The sequence below is a fragment of the Trifolium pratense genome, linkage group LG6, assembly GCF_020283565.1.
Source record: "Trifolium pratense cultivar HEN17-A07 linkage group LG6, ARS_RC_1.1, whole genome shotgun sequence".
Lineage (NCBI taxonomy): Eukaryota > Viridiplantae > Streptophyta > Magnoliopsida > Fabales > Fabaceae > Trifolium > Trifolium pratense.
The window spans coordinates 17,903,925-17,921,473 of record NC_060064.1 but is presented as its reverse complement, the minus strand read 5'-3'; the positions used below and the strand labels follow the sequence as shown (position 1 = coordinate 17,921,473).

The window sequence follows — 17,549 nt, the reverse complement described above, 5'->3', positions numbered from 1 at the left end:
GGATATAACTGAATGATTGAATGTTGCTTTTCATGCAGATTCTCCATATGAAAGCATAGATAATTTTGATAATGTGAATATACAAAAAGAACTATTGGTTAGGTGCCCTCGTGTGTGATTGTGACCTCCTCCTAAATACAGCTCACACATTAAGACACGAATGAGAAAGAAACAGCTATAAACCATTTGAGATATTTTACTCAAAATAAATCAGTAAAGTGAAACAAATCATCCCAATATATACAACAAACCCATGAACTGTGCAACGAAATACACAAGTCCATATTGAGAGGGGGTGGTGATCAAGCTGTAAGAAGTTAACCAGGGAAGATTCAACACATGATGGACTGGTATCAACAACACCTTCACTTTTCTTCACCAAAGAATCCATGCCTTTTACCTGTTTCTCAAAATGATGTCCCCTCAACTTCCCTTCAAGTTCAACACAAGAAGGGAAAGCATAAAATGGCATATTTTCGCCAATATGCATAAAAATTATATAACAAAACAATAAATACACCTGATGAGGGATTTGCTTTGAATACTCCAAAACCAATCAAAAATCTTTTTTAATCAACTATCATCATCATCCACGGCACCAATATAAGTAAGGTCTGTCCTTCTCACCCTTACAGCCCCTTTAAGCCAGCTGGCGGCATGAATATTAACAAGGTCGCCACTTCCTTTATTTGCAGAAGGATAAGATCCGGCGCCATCCTCTAAAAGCGTCCAAGGGTCGACTTCAAAATCAGTGTCCTGTTGTTTTGACTTCCCTGATGCTGCTGCAGTCCTTGATAGTGGAACTGCACTCCTCTGAGGGGTAGCCAAACTGCTGGAATTAAACCCGGAATTTTTAATTCTGGGTTGAAGAGATACAATAGAAGAATTTGGAACAGATGATGGCTGGCAAGAGAAAGAGTATAGTGTAGAACGAGGGAGCACAGGCATTGCAGCTTGGATACGCCACCGGATAGAGTCTGGCAGTTGCATGGAGTCTAAGTGATTCTGCATTAGATAATAGAGTCAGAAGAAAGAGAAAATGAAAGGAAAAAAAAAAAAAAAATAGCCTACATGCTTCCATCTAATCAACATCATCCCTAGAGATAATACCAAGATTGAAATTGAGGTTGTCAAATATGTTAAAAGAAATGACAGGAAAAATTAGAAAGGAAAAATAAAACATACATCATATTCAATGTTATCCGTGCTGTTCTTAACTTGAAATATTCATAACTACCATGATTTCCTTAAATACACAAATTTCTGAATAACAACAAAAAATGTATTTTAAGTTAAGAAAGCACAAAAAACACCTAAGGAAGTGCACCTAAGTTTTGTCCTCCAATGTTTGATGCAAGATCAGACCTAGTAGCTAAATGGGATCATCAGTCACAGAAACTAGAAGTTATGCATTCATAGACAGGAAGATCAAACCTGCAAAGTCTCCAACAGCTCTCGATCAAATCCAGAAAACTCTCTTGTCGGTGCATTACTCGTCTTTGAAACAGGTTTCAACCTAAGCCAGCTAGGAGGACTACTACTCAACAAACCATGCAAAATCAACAACAATCGATCAAAAAGGCCCTGTGCAGAAGAATCTACAAAAGCAGCACTAGCAACCTCGAAAGGTGACTCCCCATCCTTTTTTGACAGAGAAGAGTGTGTGGCATTAAACAAAATGTTAGCATCCTCAAACACAATTCGACTACCAAGTAGTCGAAGAATTACAGAGGCAAGAGTGTGTCTCATGTTCCGCACTGAGGGCTCCCTGCAAAAATACATCTAGTTAAACTGTATCTATCTACAGCCATATCAAACAAACTAATGCTGCCAGAAGTTAGTCGATTTCCAGCACCAAATTTTATTCAAGAAATAGTTTTTGATATAAAAAACAAATTAATGAATAATCATCATCAACACATGCTCCAGGAAAATATCATACTCCCTCTGTCCCATATTAAGTGACCTATTTGCTAAAAAAAAATTGTCCCTAAATAATTGACTTGTTCAACTTTCAAGGTAACTTTTTTCAATTTTACCTCTTCCTTATAAATGCTTTATACACTTTTCTCTCTCTTTCGCATCAAGGACTTATTAAGAACGTTTCAGTAATAATATCACTCTCTCTCTTTCATTATTACACTTTTCTTAAAGTATATGAAACAGTCAAATGAGTCGTCTAATATGGGACAGAAGGAGTACTATTTATCCAGATGAAGATAACTTAAATGCAGCAACAATCCAGGAAGAAAAAATACTCCAGCATAGTATCAGGGCCATTTGAAGAATAGAAAAATTGTCTTAATTACCTGTCTGAGCAAAGAATGGGAAGGAATCTCATCATTAACTGGATACGCAATGACATTGAGGCTCGTAGAGCTGCAGGAGAAGGTGGAGAAGAATCTGTTGAAGATGTTGGCCGTCTGGCTAATCCAGGGCTGCCACCTTTTGTAGTTTTGCGGGTATGTACTTTATTTGTCAGACCTTCAGTCACCGGCGTACTTGGTGCTGACTTACCTGGACCACGATTAATTGCAGCTATTTGTTGCTCAACATAACTTAATTGTTTGATCAAATCACTAGCGAACGAATAACGAGATTCATCGGAGCTTTGATCTATGGATGGAAGAATTAATTCAAGAAAAGCCCTCTCAGTCCCGCGCAGCTGCTTAATGGTTGAGAATTCAGAGTCAAACACTTGAGAGGACCCTTTTAGGTTCCTTTTCACATCCACTCCTTCAACAACTTCTCCTTCTTCAAGAGAGAAAGAATCAATTTTCCTTTTACCCCTCTTTATAGTTATTGGATCAGTACACGGGCTACACCAACCCCAGGGCTCTGAAAACTGAGGCTTAATAGAAAATCCTTTTGTCTCTGCAATGTTAATTAGCCGTTGCCTGATGGTCTTTCGACCAAAGAGGACATCTTGACCTCCAAGGAACCATTTAGCCTGCAACAACATAGAATCCTCTAGCGACTTCCCAAAAAGATGAATCAACTCTGAAAAAAGGGGTGCAGCATCGGGTCTAACAAGTAATCTTGTGAAAATTATTTGAATAAAATTGTTCTCATTCTCAGAAGCAGCAGCCTTCTCGGACCTCGGTGAAGATAACTGTATAGCATTAACCAGTGACATATCATGTGTCTGCAGTTTTTCAATGAGAGCCAGCTCGTTTAAAAGCAGCCTGAGTTCAACCCATTGCCAGTGGAATTTGGAAGGTTGCAGAGCCTCTAAAACATCTACAAGCTTATCCTGAAGCTTAGACTCATTTTCAATAAAATGAATTTTAGATTCACCCTGCCCAGAAATCTGGTTTCCACCATCATTTGTGTAAATAGACTGTGGCATCTTACAATCAATCATGGCATTTAAAAAAAGCCTAGCACGAAGCGGAACAAACGCCGTGGAGTTTAAATGCATGTCAGAGCCATTCAACTCTAGCAGGGTTGCAAACTCTAAATCACTCGTATCTGTAGCCATAAGATCATAAAGACCCTGAGAATCTCTTAAACATGCATCTCGGAAAGGCAAATGTTTTAATGCATCATTTATGGCCATTGTTAGAGTCTGATAAAGTTGATTTGTGTCTTCACGTATGACTGCATTAGCATTCATAATGAAGGGCCGCCACATGACAAAGGCAAATATTGAATAGGCAGGCGGAAAGACCAAACTTAGAGGAAGCATACGCTGCATTCTTGAAAGAGCTACAATGGATGGTTCACTCAAGAGATCCACCACTAAGCCTTCACATATGGTTCTGCAGTTTCCAACAAGCAGTCTAAACCAGTGGAGATGTACTTCAACTGAACTTTCCACCTTAATAGCCCCAACTGAACGTGCATTTCCATTTGAATTGGATCTCGAGCTTCTTACAAATTGAATTACATCCAGGCCCTCCTTCAATCTGAGAATGGTTACCATTCTCTCCAGGCTGGTAACACCATATATAACTGCACCAACAATAAGTGCAGAAACAGAAGCAGCAATTTTCGTTGTTCTGGCGAGCACGATTTTACTAGAGCTGTTTACAACATCATTTGACATAGTTGCACTGGTATCATGGGTTTCAGGTTGAAACTGATTTCTAGATGCTTTACTAGGAGCAAAAACTCCAGCAAGAGCATTGGAAGCTTCTGTTGCAAGTGCAATGTCAAATACACGGCTCTGACGTTCTCCCAGGGCTTCCTTAAGCAGACACAAACATGTTATATGCATTCGCAGAATGCATTTAGCATAGTTCAATGAACTTGTTGCCAGTGATATATTTGGATGATTATTGCCAGCAGAAAAATCAGGCAATTTTGCTAAAGATGGACCAACACTGCCAACAATGGCAGAAACAGCAGAAGTGACCAAAGAGGGATCTCCTTCTTGAGCAGCACCACCAGTCTGCCTAATGCAATCCATCAGACCCATAACTATTTGTTGAGCAATTTGATATCCACTATCCCATTTTTCTAAAGAAGGAACTTTTGGTGCTCCAGCAGCAAAGAGCTTTCGGTCTTTTCCAAAAAGATAGTGAAATGCATCTTCCACATTACGCTGTACAACATCTCTCATGCCAGAACCTACTCTGGACGGTAACCGGCCACCACTTATCTTTTGACGGAAATAATCATCAGGGTCCTCAATTCCTGCAGGAACGCCAAGGGGAAGTCCAAACTCTCCATTAACTAATCGTCCTCCAGACTCAAGTTCAGAAGCAAGTCTCTTGTCACATGTAGTTTTGAAATTTTTCTCCCACTCAACGACACTGACCACATTGCTATATTTTTTCAACAGATAACGGGCAAAAGCTAGAGCTCCTGAACCTGAAACCCGTCCATTAGATGCTATAATAGCTGCAGCTCGATGCATTATAGATGACAGAATTTCAGGAATAAGATCCGCTGTAGCAAGAATGTTCTCATATCTGAATCAAAATATAATTACAACGTTAGACAAAGAAGACATATGCTAAAAAGAATCAGCATCACATCCCAAAAATCCATTAAAAAAACACTGTTAAATATTAGCATAAAAATGGAAAGTAAAAAACTACTCAAAGCACCTGTTCAGTTATGAAAGATTATAAAGAAGACAAAGATGGGAAAAACTCGGGAGCTCATACAAAGTCATGGCAAACTTAATATCAAACCTGCAGTTCGTTATGAAACTACAAACTAGCAGCGGGACCCATATAACAAGGCAGAATGATTTTTGCTATCAACCATCAGACAGAGGATTTCTATCTGGGCAAGTCTGAATGGTTGGGAAAAAAACTTAAATTTAAACCATACTAGCTTGATTTAGTTAAAATGAAAAACAAAAGGAGCATATTAAGCACTGAGACTCTAACAACTTCTATGGAAACAAATAATAATAAGTTATTAAAAAAGCAGCAGACACTAATGGATTAGAGGGGAAAGCCGGAGGAAGTGCATGTATACTCGTGAATGAAACAAAACCAAATTTTGGCTGAGAAAGCTAATAAAACTACAGAAATAAAGTTGAGTACAAACCTTCTCAGTGATGATAGCAGAAAAGCCTCTCCAACATTACAAACTTGGTTATCCACATTCCTTTGCAGCATTGAAGCATTTCTGCCGCTATTAATTGTAGAATTCGGGTTACTGCTAACCTTTGGTAGCAACCACAGGAGGAATTTAATAGCTGGTACTAATTCATCTGAGACATCCATCAGATAAAGTATAGCAGAAAGTTCATCCTCCCCAAATTTCCACCGTATTGAACTTTTATCATCCACAGTGGCTACTGGCCTGCCAAATTGGCCAACTTTACCAATACTTTTTTCAGTGTCTTCAATAATCTGCCTGATTAAAGTCATCAGCCAAACCGTTACTTGCTTTTTCTCAACAAAACGAAGGCGTTTTAGTGCTCTTCCTGTTGAAACAATATCCCCACACGGACCAGTACGGATTCCGTCAACAGACTTCTCTGTATCTCCATCCATAGCAGTTCTATGGTGAGGGCAGATTACCTTATTATCACATATGTGACTTGTTGATGCCCCTTGGCTTCCCTCAACTCTAGAAGCAGCTAGTTGCGCAAGACTTTGGGTTTTACGCACAGTCTTTTGCCGACTCTTAGTAACCTGCTTAGTTGTCTTAAGTGGTTGATCAACTTTGGGAGGCTCCAAAGATTTTAGGCCCTTTTTCACCCACCATGTATCTTCATCATCGGTTAAAACTGAAAAATGAGCTTGAACAAATGAACTTTTTTCTTCACTTAGTTTTTGTTTCTTTGCTCTTCTACATTCTTCACACCCAGGTGTAGCCTCCGTGACATCAATCTTGCTGCGACACCTAGTAGGTCTTTTGACACTGACTTGAGATTCATCCAATCCAGTAGTGGTAAAATTAAATAAACTTTTTGGCAGCTGTAACAATACTGAAATGACTGTCTTCAGGTCTTCAACACTAGTGTCATCCTTCTCAACTTTATACGATATTTTATTCAAAGAAACAGTTTTTCGCTGATCAATTGATACTGTAGAAGATCTATCTTTTGTTGAAGATGAACAATGTTTTTTATTGACATCAGAATTATTGGCACCACTGCCATTGTCATGGTTCTCACTAAAGGAACCACGGAGTATGAGGCGTCGCTCATTCAAGTAAACATGTAAGGCTTCAATAAGCAGTGGTCCTTCAATAATCTCTGATTCTTCTAAAGCATGGTGAATGAATTTCCCAGGAAGCTGCTTCAAGATTCGACAATGTCTCTTTTGTCTCTCTAGGTCAACCATATTTACACTTGTATCCATGATCCCACTCACTATCAACTGGCGTACATAAGCCAAAGGGTAAAAGATGCCTGCACGAATGAGTTCCACTATAAAGAGATGCAAGCGCTTGAGGCCTTCTCCTTTATGCACCACATGTTGATCAATCCAGCAAACTATGATATCATGTAGAGGACCCGGGCTTTCAAATGCAACTGAAGAACAGATACCCTGATTCATACTTTTTGAGCTACATTTTATTTTGGATCCAATATTCCAGTTATTCTGCTGACTTGAACATTTTGCTAAATAAGTGACTCCATGATGAGTACTTCCATTCTTTTTTCTTGAGAAAGTCTGCATATTCCTCAGCTTCATCTTTAAAAGTCTAACTGCTATATGTACTTGGGACATATCTTTCTTACCCGTGAACTTTATATCACAAGGAGGAGCAGTCCGAAAATTCCTAAAATCACATGTTGCCCATTCACAAAGGAAAAACACTGAATAAATAAGTGATGTATTTACATTCACAAACCACTTTAGGGATAACCTTAAACAAGGGCTAACTTTTGCAACCCAGGCGTCAGTTGCAGGTCCTTCATATAGGTCTTCAAAAAGAAATTTGTATGCTTCACGTATATCACCAAGCACAAGAGAATTATCCAAGGCTTGTGCAGCTTTAGCCAGACAATCACCTGGATAGCCTGGGCTTACTGCCTTTGTGAGATTTTCTGCATGTTTACGAATGCATGCAATAACACGATCAAATGCCAGTGATTCGTATCGTGCATCAAGGCCTTTACTTTTAAATATATACACAACATCTGAACTATTTTTTATCTTTTCTGCAGCTTCAATTGCTTTTGGTACAAAATTACCATCATTATTTGCATGTGAAACTACAGAGGATGGCAAAGGAAAGCAATCCAAAGCAACAAAAGTTTCTGGAACTGCGAGTATTAAATACTGGAGCATCTCAATAAGAGCAGCGGCCGTATATGCCCTCCGAGAATTATCTACTAGATCCGATCCACCTGGAGCAGGATCACGAATAATACGAAGAGCTACTCCAGTAAGAGTGCGTACATATGTTTGGGATAGAACAACAATTTCTAAAAAGCCATATACAATAGGCAAAAGCAGCTGCCAAATCTCAAGCAATTGCTTTTCCTGAAAGAAGCAAAAGAGTAAAAAATCAAAGCATGAAGTCTGAAGGATTGAAATCAGCAAAATACATAAATTGATCGGTGTTATTTTTATGAGCACTTAAAACATGTTTTATGCACTTACCTGTAGTTGATGTAAAACCCAGTCAATGACAACAGAAGGAAGAAGCAGTCCTTCAGCATGATGCCACTGTAGAAGCCGAACAACATACCACCATTTAAAATGTAAAGACGGTTCTTCACCATCAGAAACGGGTAATAATTGATTAGTTCTGTGCTTAAGTGACGCAGTATAAGGCATTTGGGGTGATCGATCTCGATTATGAAGAGTAGAATGAGAAGTACTTTTTGAGAAAAAATCATCCAGAAGAGTTTGCAAGTATTCAATAATATCTTTGGTCCAAAACTCAGAACAAGACAGCTGTGTTTTGTCATTAGTCCCAGAAGGAACACTGGCAGAACCAGGACAAACCTGCAAATTCGAACAATTTAACTAAAAATATTGAAAAGGGGTGCCTTTAAGGAAATTGTGTAACATTCTGCATCCTTACCAAATTGAGGTATGTAACCTTTACAAACCAGGTTGCCCTCAGCAAAGGAACATTATTCCTAATAAGAACCTCTAACACTGATTTCCTTCTATATTGTGGAACAAGATCAGCCAACGAACATAATCGCTTGTGCTGTTGAGATAAGCCCTACAAAAACAATTTGAACTTATAAAATTGATAGTAACAAAAAATAATCCAAGAAAATAAGCACTTTCGAGTAGGATTTATGAAAGTATTCAAGCATTTAACGTGAATATCAACCTAGACAACAAAAAGCCTATGCAATCTGTTATGCATCTTATAGAACAATGGCTGTATACATCAACATTTTCTTTATAAACATCAGGTTACGGTATGTGCATTATGTATAAAATATATCTCACATCATGTTGTTGGCTTTTTTTCTTTAATTTCCATCTCTTTACCTAGAACCTACTATTTCAATTTCCCACATGCTAGAATTATATGGTTAGGAGGGAAGGATAGAATGAAAAATGGTTAACAATGGTTAACAATGGTAAACTAAATATTTATTAGTGTTAAACTATTTATTATTCACTAATTATTACCTCAATCCATTTCTTCCGGAAATCTTCAGGACAAGGCCTTTGTTCGGGGAAAACACTGGATTTTGAAAGTTGTGATCCTGAAAGAGCCACTCCATAAACTTGACCAGCCTGTTAAAGTAAGCACTGTCATGTAGATCAAATACCTTTATAACAAATTGGCATAGGAAGGACCACCAATCCCAAAATGATTGAAATAAAACATATAAATTTGGGCATATCATAGAGGCAGGTATAATCTTCACAATCATAATGAAAAATATTGGTCACCTTCCGCTTCTGAACGCGAGATTCATTGATGGCCCTTAGTCGTTTTCTAATGGCCTGGAGAGAAGATGAAAGACATAGTTAACCTACAAAGATATGCAATGAATACAAAAAACAAATATGGAGAATTTGCACAAAATTCACTGCATACTTATAGAAACAACAGAGCATAAATCTCTCACAGAGATAAGTTAGTCACCTCTTTGCAATTAAGGACAATTGTCTTGTTAAAATGAGGAATCTGAGTCAGCAATATTTCTCTGGCTTCCTGAAAACAGATCAAATAATGCCATGTTATAACAGCTAACAATAAGCTCTTAAGGAATCACAGATTGATTTTCGATGAGTAAAACCAATCAAGAATATACAAATGCCTAGACCACAATCTCAACCATCATGAATCAAAGTTGACATACTGAAGAACAGACTAACAAAACCACTAATTGGATAAATTTAATGATGTACCTCAAGCCCCTCAACTGTATCCCTATATCCAGACAGCAAATATTCTTTGGTGAGAGTCTCCTCAGGACAATTTGGTGTTTGAGGGTTAAAGTCTGGGGGGCCAAGCCTGAGATTAGATAGAGATCTATACTTAAAATTCATATAACAATATAATAAGGAAACATAATAAAATTAAATATTGCCGAGTTTAAATTAACCTTGGTATTGTAGGATAACAAGAAATTAAAGAAAATACCGAACAACAGTGGCATCCAACCAGTTTATCGGCAAATCTTTTTGATATTAACAGTATAAATGCAAATTTACCCCAGAAAAGTTTAAGATGACTGTAGTGCATAAACTAACAAAATTTTACATAAATAAATTACCTAGAGTTCAGGGGCTCTTTATCACACTTCAACTTGTACAGGTTTAATGGTGGTTGTCGCCTGAAATCATAAATCCATTGTGTTGAAAGTGATTAACAGCATCATATAACTGATTTAGCATAACAATACACACAACAATTTATTACCAACTGTCAAATAAAACAAACTCTTCAAAATTGACACAGATATTGCAAACTCTCTATATTACATTAAAGGAATGTTTCAAATGCTAAAAAAACATAAAGTGAGACCACAGCTCTTACTAACTGTCTACTCAAAATATATCACCATGTTCCTAATATAAGAACGTCACAAACCTATGTTGCAGTATTGTGGTTCAGGCCATTAAATAATTCATAAAAACATGTAGCAATTCAAATATCTCCACTTTCTTCTATAATTAAAATAGTTGTTACAATTTAACCAAAAAAAAATAGTAGTTACAAAAAAAAAAATTAAAAAACTTCACACACCTCAATTGTGGCCTTTATTCTACATGTTTAACACAATTCCGATACTACGATGCTTTGGTTAAATGGCATTATTAACCAAAAGTGGTAATAATTATAAATAAAAGATTTTGATTATTTAAATGATAGAAAAACACAATGGAAAACACCATATTTATAATATATAGACACATACACACACACATGTACATACAAACTCCTGCATATTTGCTACCATTCTCTGATTTTATATATCTAATATCTGATATGCATCTCGTTCCACCCTCAAGTACGCCACACCACGTTCGACGTATTGTCTGTGAGCCCTCACGGTTTTGTCCTTTTTAAAAAGCGCCTCATTGGGTTGAGGAGTGTGGGTGTTGTATATAAACTACCCTTAGCCTCGATCCCAATCGATGTGGGACTTTAAGGTGTACCGAACAGTTGCCCCGCAGTCGAGGCTAAAGGAGAGCGTTGTTGGCCTCGACCCCCAGTCAAGTCGCCAATATTTCATTCCACCCTCAAGTACGCTACATGTTCAAGGTATTGTCTGCTTTGGGCCGCGTGTGAGCTCCCAAAGTTTTGTCCTTTGTAAAAGGCCCATCTTTGGGTTGAGGAGTGTGGATGTTGTATATAACCACCCTCAAGTACGCCACACCACGTTCAACGTATTGTCTGCGAGCCCTCACGGTTTTGTCCTTTGTAAAAAGCGCCTCATTGGGTTGAGGAGTGTGGGTGTTGTATATAAACTACCCTTAGCCTTGATCCCAAGCGATGTGGGACTTTAAGGTGTACCGAACAGTTGCCCCGCAGTCGAGGCTAAAGGAGAGCGTTGTTGGCCTCGACCCCTAGTCAAGTCGCCAATATTTCATTCCACCCTCAAGTAGACTACACATTCAAGGTATTGCCCGCTTTGGGCCGCGTGTGAGCTCCCACAGTTTTGTCCTTTGTAAAAGGCCCATCTTTGGATTGAGGAGTGTGGATGTTGTATATAACTACCCTTTAGCCTCGATTCCCAAGTGATGTGGGACTTTTAACATGTATCGGAACAATACGATTAATTGACTATTACTCCTAATTTTTAAGTTCAACCACTATTTCAGCCCTTTCAATTTTAAAATTAAAAAACTGTAGATGAATCAGTTATATGAGCTCGGATAGCAGGCCGCTTTTTTCCTGATAAACAGTGAGCAGTTATTTAACTCATTCTATGACAGTAAATTCATGTTCCCACTCCCAATATTCTTTAAACCCATTTTCCTAGATTAAGGAACCAGAGAGATCCCTGAGAAGCTGTATCATGATTCACAACCACAACAGTTCAGAATAGGCAGTACATTAGTCACAGGTGGAATGATCACAATCAAAATTGTAATAAGATTCTAACCGGAGAACGCCGGCAGAGAGTATCTTACCTTGAACTTACAGGAAAGGCAGTTGGCAAGGAAGATGAATCAATTCTTCCAATGTCCCTAGCCGATGGCCCACCAATTGTACTGTTATTAACTGCACTAGTGCTGCTGCCAGCATGATACCTTTGCATTTCCCCTGACTATAACCGGCATACTGCCCTCAGCATCAAGCCACTACAAGTAGCTGTGCTAGCTGAACTGCTCCATGAAAAATATTCTCTGTGCCATTTCCAACCAGAGCAATTTAGAAGCTAAAAAACACGATGAAAAACTGTAGTGAAGGGATTAAAAAAACGGCACAAAATGAATGAAGTAATAATTACAGCAAATGACCTTACGCATCAAATCTATACCTCGTTGAACTGCCTTCAGCTTCTCAAGAGAATATGCACTGAAATCAAAATGCCCCAGAAACTATATACCTCAATCTTGAGACCCAATTTGTGGACCCAAACGTGTAATGCAGAGTGCTACTATTCTGACCTGTAACAAATTTAAAAAACAAAACAAAAAAATTCCCAGTGAAATCACCATAAGAAGAACCATTAAGAAACATCCAAGTTGGCATCAGAAGAGTGCAACTCAGAGGCAAATAAACATGTTGCGAAAAATGAAATAAAAAATATACTCTAGTCTGAATATTGTACTTGAAATACAAGGAATACAAAATATTTTGAAAACAGGTAAATTAAAGAAAACAAGATCCTAAACTATGCCTGCACCCTGCGCTGAATCCGGTTTCCAACATAGTGACATCCTAATTTCTGGATCAAAAGAAATCCCCATGCCTAACAATGTAATAGTCTTTTTTCAAGAAACAGCTCAAAATCAAACATACCAATGAAGTTAGGAACTTTAAATACAATGGCACCTTCCCCTATCAACTAACACAAACATGATCCCACAAATTATACAAGTGAATAAAATTATGGACACTGAAACAGAATTTAACCATTGCAATTGGAAACATTCCATCAAGATTAAAATGTTAGTACGCATGAAGTTCAACAAAAAACCAAAAAAAAAAAGTTCCATCTATATGAAGTGCAACTTGAAGGTTTGTGGCAATCATTTGAGAGTTACAAGAATCATATCTTCAAGTATTCAACCCTAGCATATATAATAACACGTTATAATAGAAATGCCCTTACTTTGTAAAACTTGATTCCCAACTAGAGCGCAAAATGAAAGGGGCAAAAATTGTAGAGACAACCCACCAGCTGAATCGTTCAAAGATCTCAACTTTATCATAAAAAATCCAAGCAATTTCAAAAATCTACAGAATCAAATCTAATGCAACCAAAAGGGTTTCGGAATTTGAGCTCTTAAGCGCGATAAAAAAGCTAGGGTTTTTTGGGGACAAATTGCATAATTAAAAATTGGGGATTTTGAAGCACAGACAGAGCTAGGGTTTTTGATTGACAATTCCGCGGAAGAGAACAAAAGGGGTTTCGTTGAAAAAATGATAAATAATGGGAAATTTAGCAGATATTGATGAAGAACTAGAAAGGGAAAGATTGGAGGGCATACCTGGAAAGAAAAAATTGGCAACTTTGACAGAAAGAGAGGGAAAGTGTGTCTCTGAGAGAGAGAGAGAGAGAGAGAGAGAGAGCGCTACGAGGCTTTGACTCTCTCTTCTTATTTTTATTTTTTTTAATATTTTTTACTTTTTTTTATAGTGATGAAGATTATTACCGTATTTTTTTCTTAATATTAAAAATTACTCTTTTAGTCCATAGACGGATATTTTAGTTGAAAGTGACCCCGGCTTGTTTTTCCAAATTTTTTTAGAGTTTATGCAAACAGTTTATGTAATTTTTATATATTATTATAAGTTTATTAAGGTAGTTTATGATAAAATAGTTTATAAAATTACAATTTTCACTAGTGTAAACTTATAAAATAACATAAAATCTAATTTATATTGCATAAGCTGTTTGCAAAAGCTGTAAAAAAAGTTGGGCCAAACGAGTCAATCATCAAAAAATATTTAAAAGTTTTTGAATTTAACTTTCTTAAATCATAGTAATCTCTGACGTTAAATTTCATCTAAAAACGGTGTCATTTGACTTTCAAAAACTTATGTCACGTAGCTAGGAACCAAACTGAAAGATAAAGTATATAAAAAAGGAAGATAAATGTTGGGGGACTAAAACGAAAAAAAAAAAAAAAATAATAATAATAATAATAATAATAATGGAATCAGTCATCAATTATTCATCTTCTTGTAATCGTGTTGCCTTTGTTCTTCGAGAGCATTAACATTTTCATAAACTTCAACAAACAAACAAAATCCAAAAGTTCAAACAAATCCAAAAAATATGTGGTAAATCAGAGAAGATTTACGTGAAGTCATTAAAAAATGGCTAAATTGGAGTTTTAATCCCTCATGTTTTATAATTGTGCGATTTTGGTCTCCCTAGTTTCAAATGAGCGATTTTGTTCCCCGCGTTTCTTAATTGTGCGATTTTTGTCCTGTTTCAAACGAGCGATTTTGGTCCCCCACATTTGCCCTATTCTGCATTTCTCAGTCCATAGTGACTATTTTGACAAAAAAAACTGCTGACATAGATATTTTTCACACATGTCTTAATTATATTGGACAACCTATAAAAAAAATTATATATTTTCTTTTTAAAAAAAAATCAAGGAATAGCACTTGAGACTATTAGAGCATAGATGATGGTATTTTTAAAAAAAACTCATGTGAACCTTTCTTAGTTTTTTTTTTTAAAAAAAAACAAACAATAAAAAAATTATAGGTTGTCCATTATAATTTAAACATGTGTCAAAAAATTCAATGTCAACGTTTTTTTGGTTAAAATAGTTAACATAACCAAAAAATGCAAAATTGGGCAAATGCGGGGGACTAAAATCACTCGTTTGAAACTATGGGGATAAGAATCGCACAATTATGAAACGTGGGAACCAAAATCGCTCATTTGAAAGTACGGAAACCAAAATCGCACAATTAGAAAACGTGGAGACCAAAACTTCAAATTAGCAAAAAAAAAAAATTACAAAACAATTTTTGTTTAGGGCAAAACAAAACACATATCTATATCTATATCTATCTATCTATATATATAAATCCTAGATAGTTCTCCTACTACTCCTCTAAACCCTAATCCACTTAAACCAATGAGTTTTTTTCATTTAGCCACGTCAGCCACTTAAAATGTCACATCACTTCTACTTGCATTATTGTCATCTCTATCTAGCCTTTCTTTTCTTTCTTTTTTTCATTTATAAACCTACAACCATATTCTTATAAAATGAGTTTTATTATAAAAATTGGAAAGTTTACTCATAATTCTTATTCATGAGACCTTTCATTTGCATAACCGTAGATTTTAATTACATAACACTTTCTCTAATGCAAGGTAGCCTTTTAGTTGACATATTTATTATTTGCATTTGCACTAATTAAAGACCAAGTGATGTGATTCTTCAATATATATTTTGTTCCACGCTTACACCTAGCTTTTTCATTTTGTATTGTCAACTTGCATGTTTAGGTAGGACAACTTCTTTTGAAGGAAGGTTAATATAACTTTGGATAGTTTTTATTATTATTCTGAAGAAAATGTAACTAATTGTAGTACAATTGTTTTATTTTTGGTCTTAATATCTTAAAGAGAATTTTTTTACTCACGACTATTTTTCATGTAAATAAGAGGACTTCTATTTTTTACTTTTGTTGTATCTATTTTACTTTAGTAGTTTTCTTTTATTTGCAAATTGGTTTTTAACACTTTAGTTTATAATTTCTTTATGAAGGAATTTTAATGATTTGGTGGATAAGCCGGTGCACATACCATGTAACAAAAGGTAAAATTATTTATAAAATTGTTACTATTGTATTTTGTTTTGGGTCAAAATATGTTAGTTACTTTATGACATTTTTTGGGTGTAATACTGTAATTGAGTCATAATTGAAAAAATGATAAAAAAAAGTGCATAAATTAAATTATTATTTATACATTGTACAAATTCTATAGATGATATAATGAATTAAAGATGTTTGATTATTTTCTTATTTTAATTTGTTTGTATTTGATCATTAAATTTAGGTTAAAAAAGTTCAACTGACATTATATATATATATATATATATATATATATATATATATATATATATATATATATATATATATATATATATATAATTTTTGACTAAAGAGCTATCTTATTATTTATCTAAACTATATTCCACTTACTACGTTTTAGGATGAATTTGGAGAAGTCGAACTAACTCAAGGTGTGAGTCAGATTAAAGGTCCAGTTGTTGAATGACCATGATGAGTTGATTGAATCTCCTATGATTTGTGTTCAATTTTTGTAAATTATATAGAATATATATGTAATAATGAAAAACAAATATTGTGCACAAATTCAACTCCACTGTTAAAAATACTATTTTATTTTATTTTTATTATTATTTATTATTTTGATAATATTTATTGTTTCAATTTTTTTACGTTATGGTATAAAACAACGCATCACACCGGTGCAAGCATCTAATATATACACATGAGTAGAGCAAAACTGAATCCAGGTTCCCTCCATTTAGCCTATTATCCATTTAACCCATTAAGTACATGGATGTGTGACATGTGTAATAAAAACAATCTAAGGGCTGAAATAAAAACTTAAGAAAAAAGTATTTGTTTAATAAAAGGCAAATTCTTATCTACTCATTCCATAAAATTGGGTAACTTGACCCATCCTAGTTGTCAAGCTTAGATAAATGTGTGTATTTTATTATTGTGTCATCATTATTATTAGATAATTGCATTTTTAGCCCAATTGCATTAATTGTGAGTTTTATCATTTCCAATTCAATTAGCCAATTAGATGTTCACCCTTTCACCTTTACATCGTTTCTCCACTTTAGTGCACTATTCAGCCATTGTTGCACCACTTTCACTTCATTAAAAATTTAAGGATGAGGATGATGCAACCATGTTTTTCCTTTGAAAATAAACTGGTAATATTTTTGTAACAAAAAGGACTAATGTAATAAAAAAAAACTGATAATGAAAACAAACAAATTAAGATTTCATTCGATATTTGTTAAAAAAAAATTCATTTTGATATTTTTACATGTATTATTTTTGTACATTATTTTTACATGTGTTTCAAATATATTTTAAATAAAAAAATTCAAGTGTTATTCAATTAATTTAAATTATATTTAATTAAAAAATAATCATACAGACCAAAAAAAAAAATACACTATCTTTAAATTTAAAATAATTCTCTATGTTAAAAATCACAATATTGTTGTGCCAAAAAAAAATCACAATATTGAAAGTAAATTTGAAACTTAAATTGACTAGAATACACAATTATGTACAAATTGTAAGTTGATCTAATAATCATATATGGTCGACGACTTAGTCAAGTCAAAAAGAATGTTAACCTATAAGGTTTGTTCGACAAATACATAAGTAGTTAATTTAGACAAAGATCTAATCAAATGAAAATGAGAGCACTATTTTTTGGGACGAGCTCCTTGTCTTCGATTCAACTCGACATACGTTGTTTTTTATTTATTATTTTGAGCATAAAA

General features: G+C 35.2%; 1 protein-coding gene across 9 annotated transcripts; it reads right to left on the bottom strand.

The window, feature by feature from the left end:
- Window positions 1-5: 5 nt before the first annotated feature.
- On the bottom strand, window positions 6-13,621 carry LOC123888732 (mediator of RNA polymerase II transcription subunit 12-like). Of its 9 annotated transcripts, XM_045937880.1 has the most exons (15): window positions 13,506-13,540; window positions 13,127-13,195; window positions 12,329-12,458; window positions 11,979-12,194; window positions 10,115-10,174; window positions 9,747-9,852; window positions 9,481-9,549; window positions 9,285-9,338; window positions 9,018-9,125; window positions 8,449-8,595; window positions 8,022-8,369; window positions 5,506-7,901; window positions 2,310-4,916; window positions 1,435-1,768; window positions 6-1,005 (listed from the first exon to the last, which is right to left on the bottom strand). In XM_045937880.1, exons 4-15 carry the CDS (start codon window positions 12,104-12,106, stop codon window positions 574-576), a joined length of 6,789 nt encoding a protein of 2,262 aa, XP_045793836.1. In that variant the 5' UTR covers window positions 12,107-12,194; window positions 12,329-12,458; window positions 13,127-13,195; window positions 13,506-13,540; the 3' UTR covers window positions 6-573. The 9 variants fall into 9 exon arrangements, with proteins under 9 accessions (XP_045793836.1, XP_045793834.1, XP_045793835.1 ...); XM_045937878.1 differs by lacking the exon at window positions 13,127-13,195 and having other exon boundaries at window positions 12,309-12,458; window positions 13,506-13,621; XM_045937879.1 differs by lacking the exon at window positions 13,127-13,195 and having other exon boundaries at window positions 13,506-13,621.
- Between the last annotated feature and the right edge of the window lie 3,928 nt (window positions 13,622-17,549).

What these genes read in the sequence shown, in the direction of transcription:
- LOC123888732 (XM_045937878.1), bottom strand. Translation starts at nt 12,106, where the DNA reads ATGCAAAGGTATCATGCTGGCAGCAGCACTAGTGCAGTTAATAACAGT. An exon ending in GCCTTTCCTGTAAGTTCAAG is followed by an intron (nt 10,175 to 11,978) that starts GTAAGATACTCT and finishes TTATGATTTCAG; the next exon opens with GCGACAACCACCATTAAACC. An exon ending in TCCGGAAGAAATGGATTGAG is followed by an intron (nt 8,596 to 9,017) that starts GTAATAATTAGT and finishes TTGTTTTTGTAG; the next exon opens with GGCTTATCTCAACAGCACAA.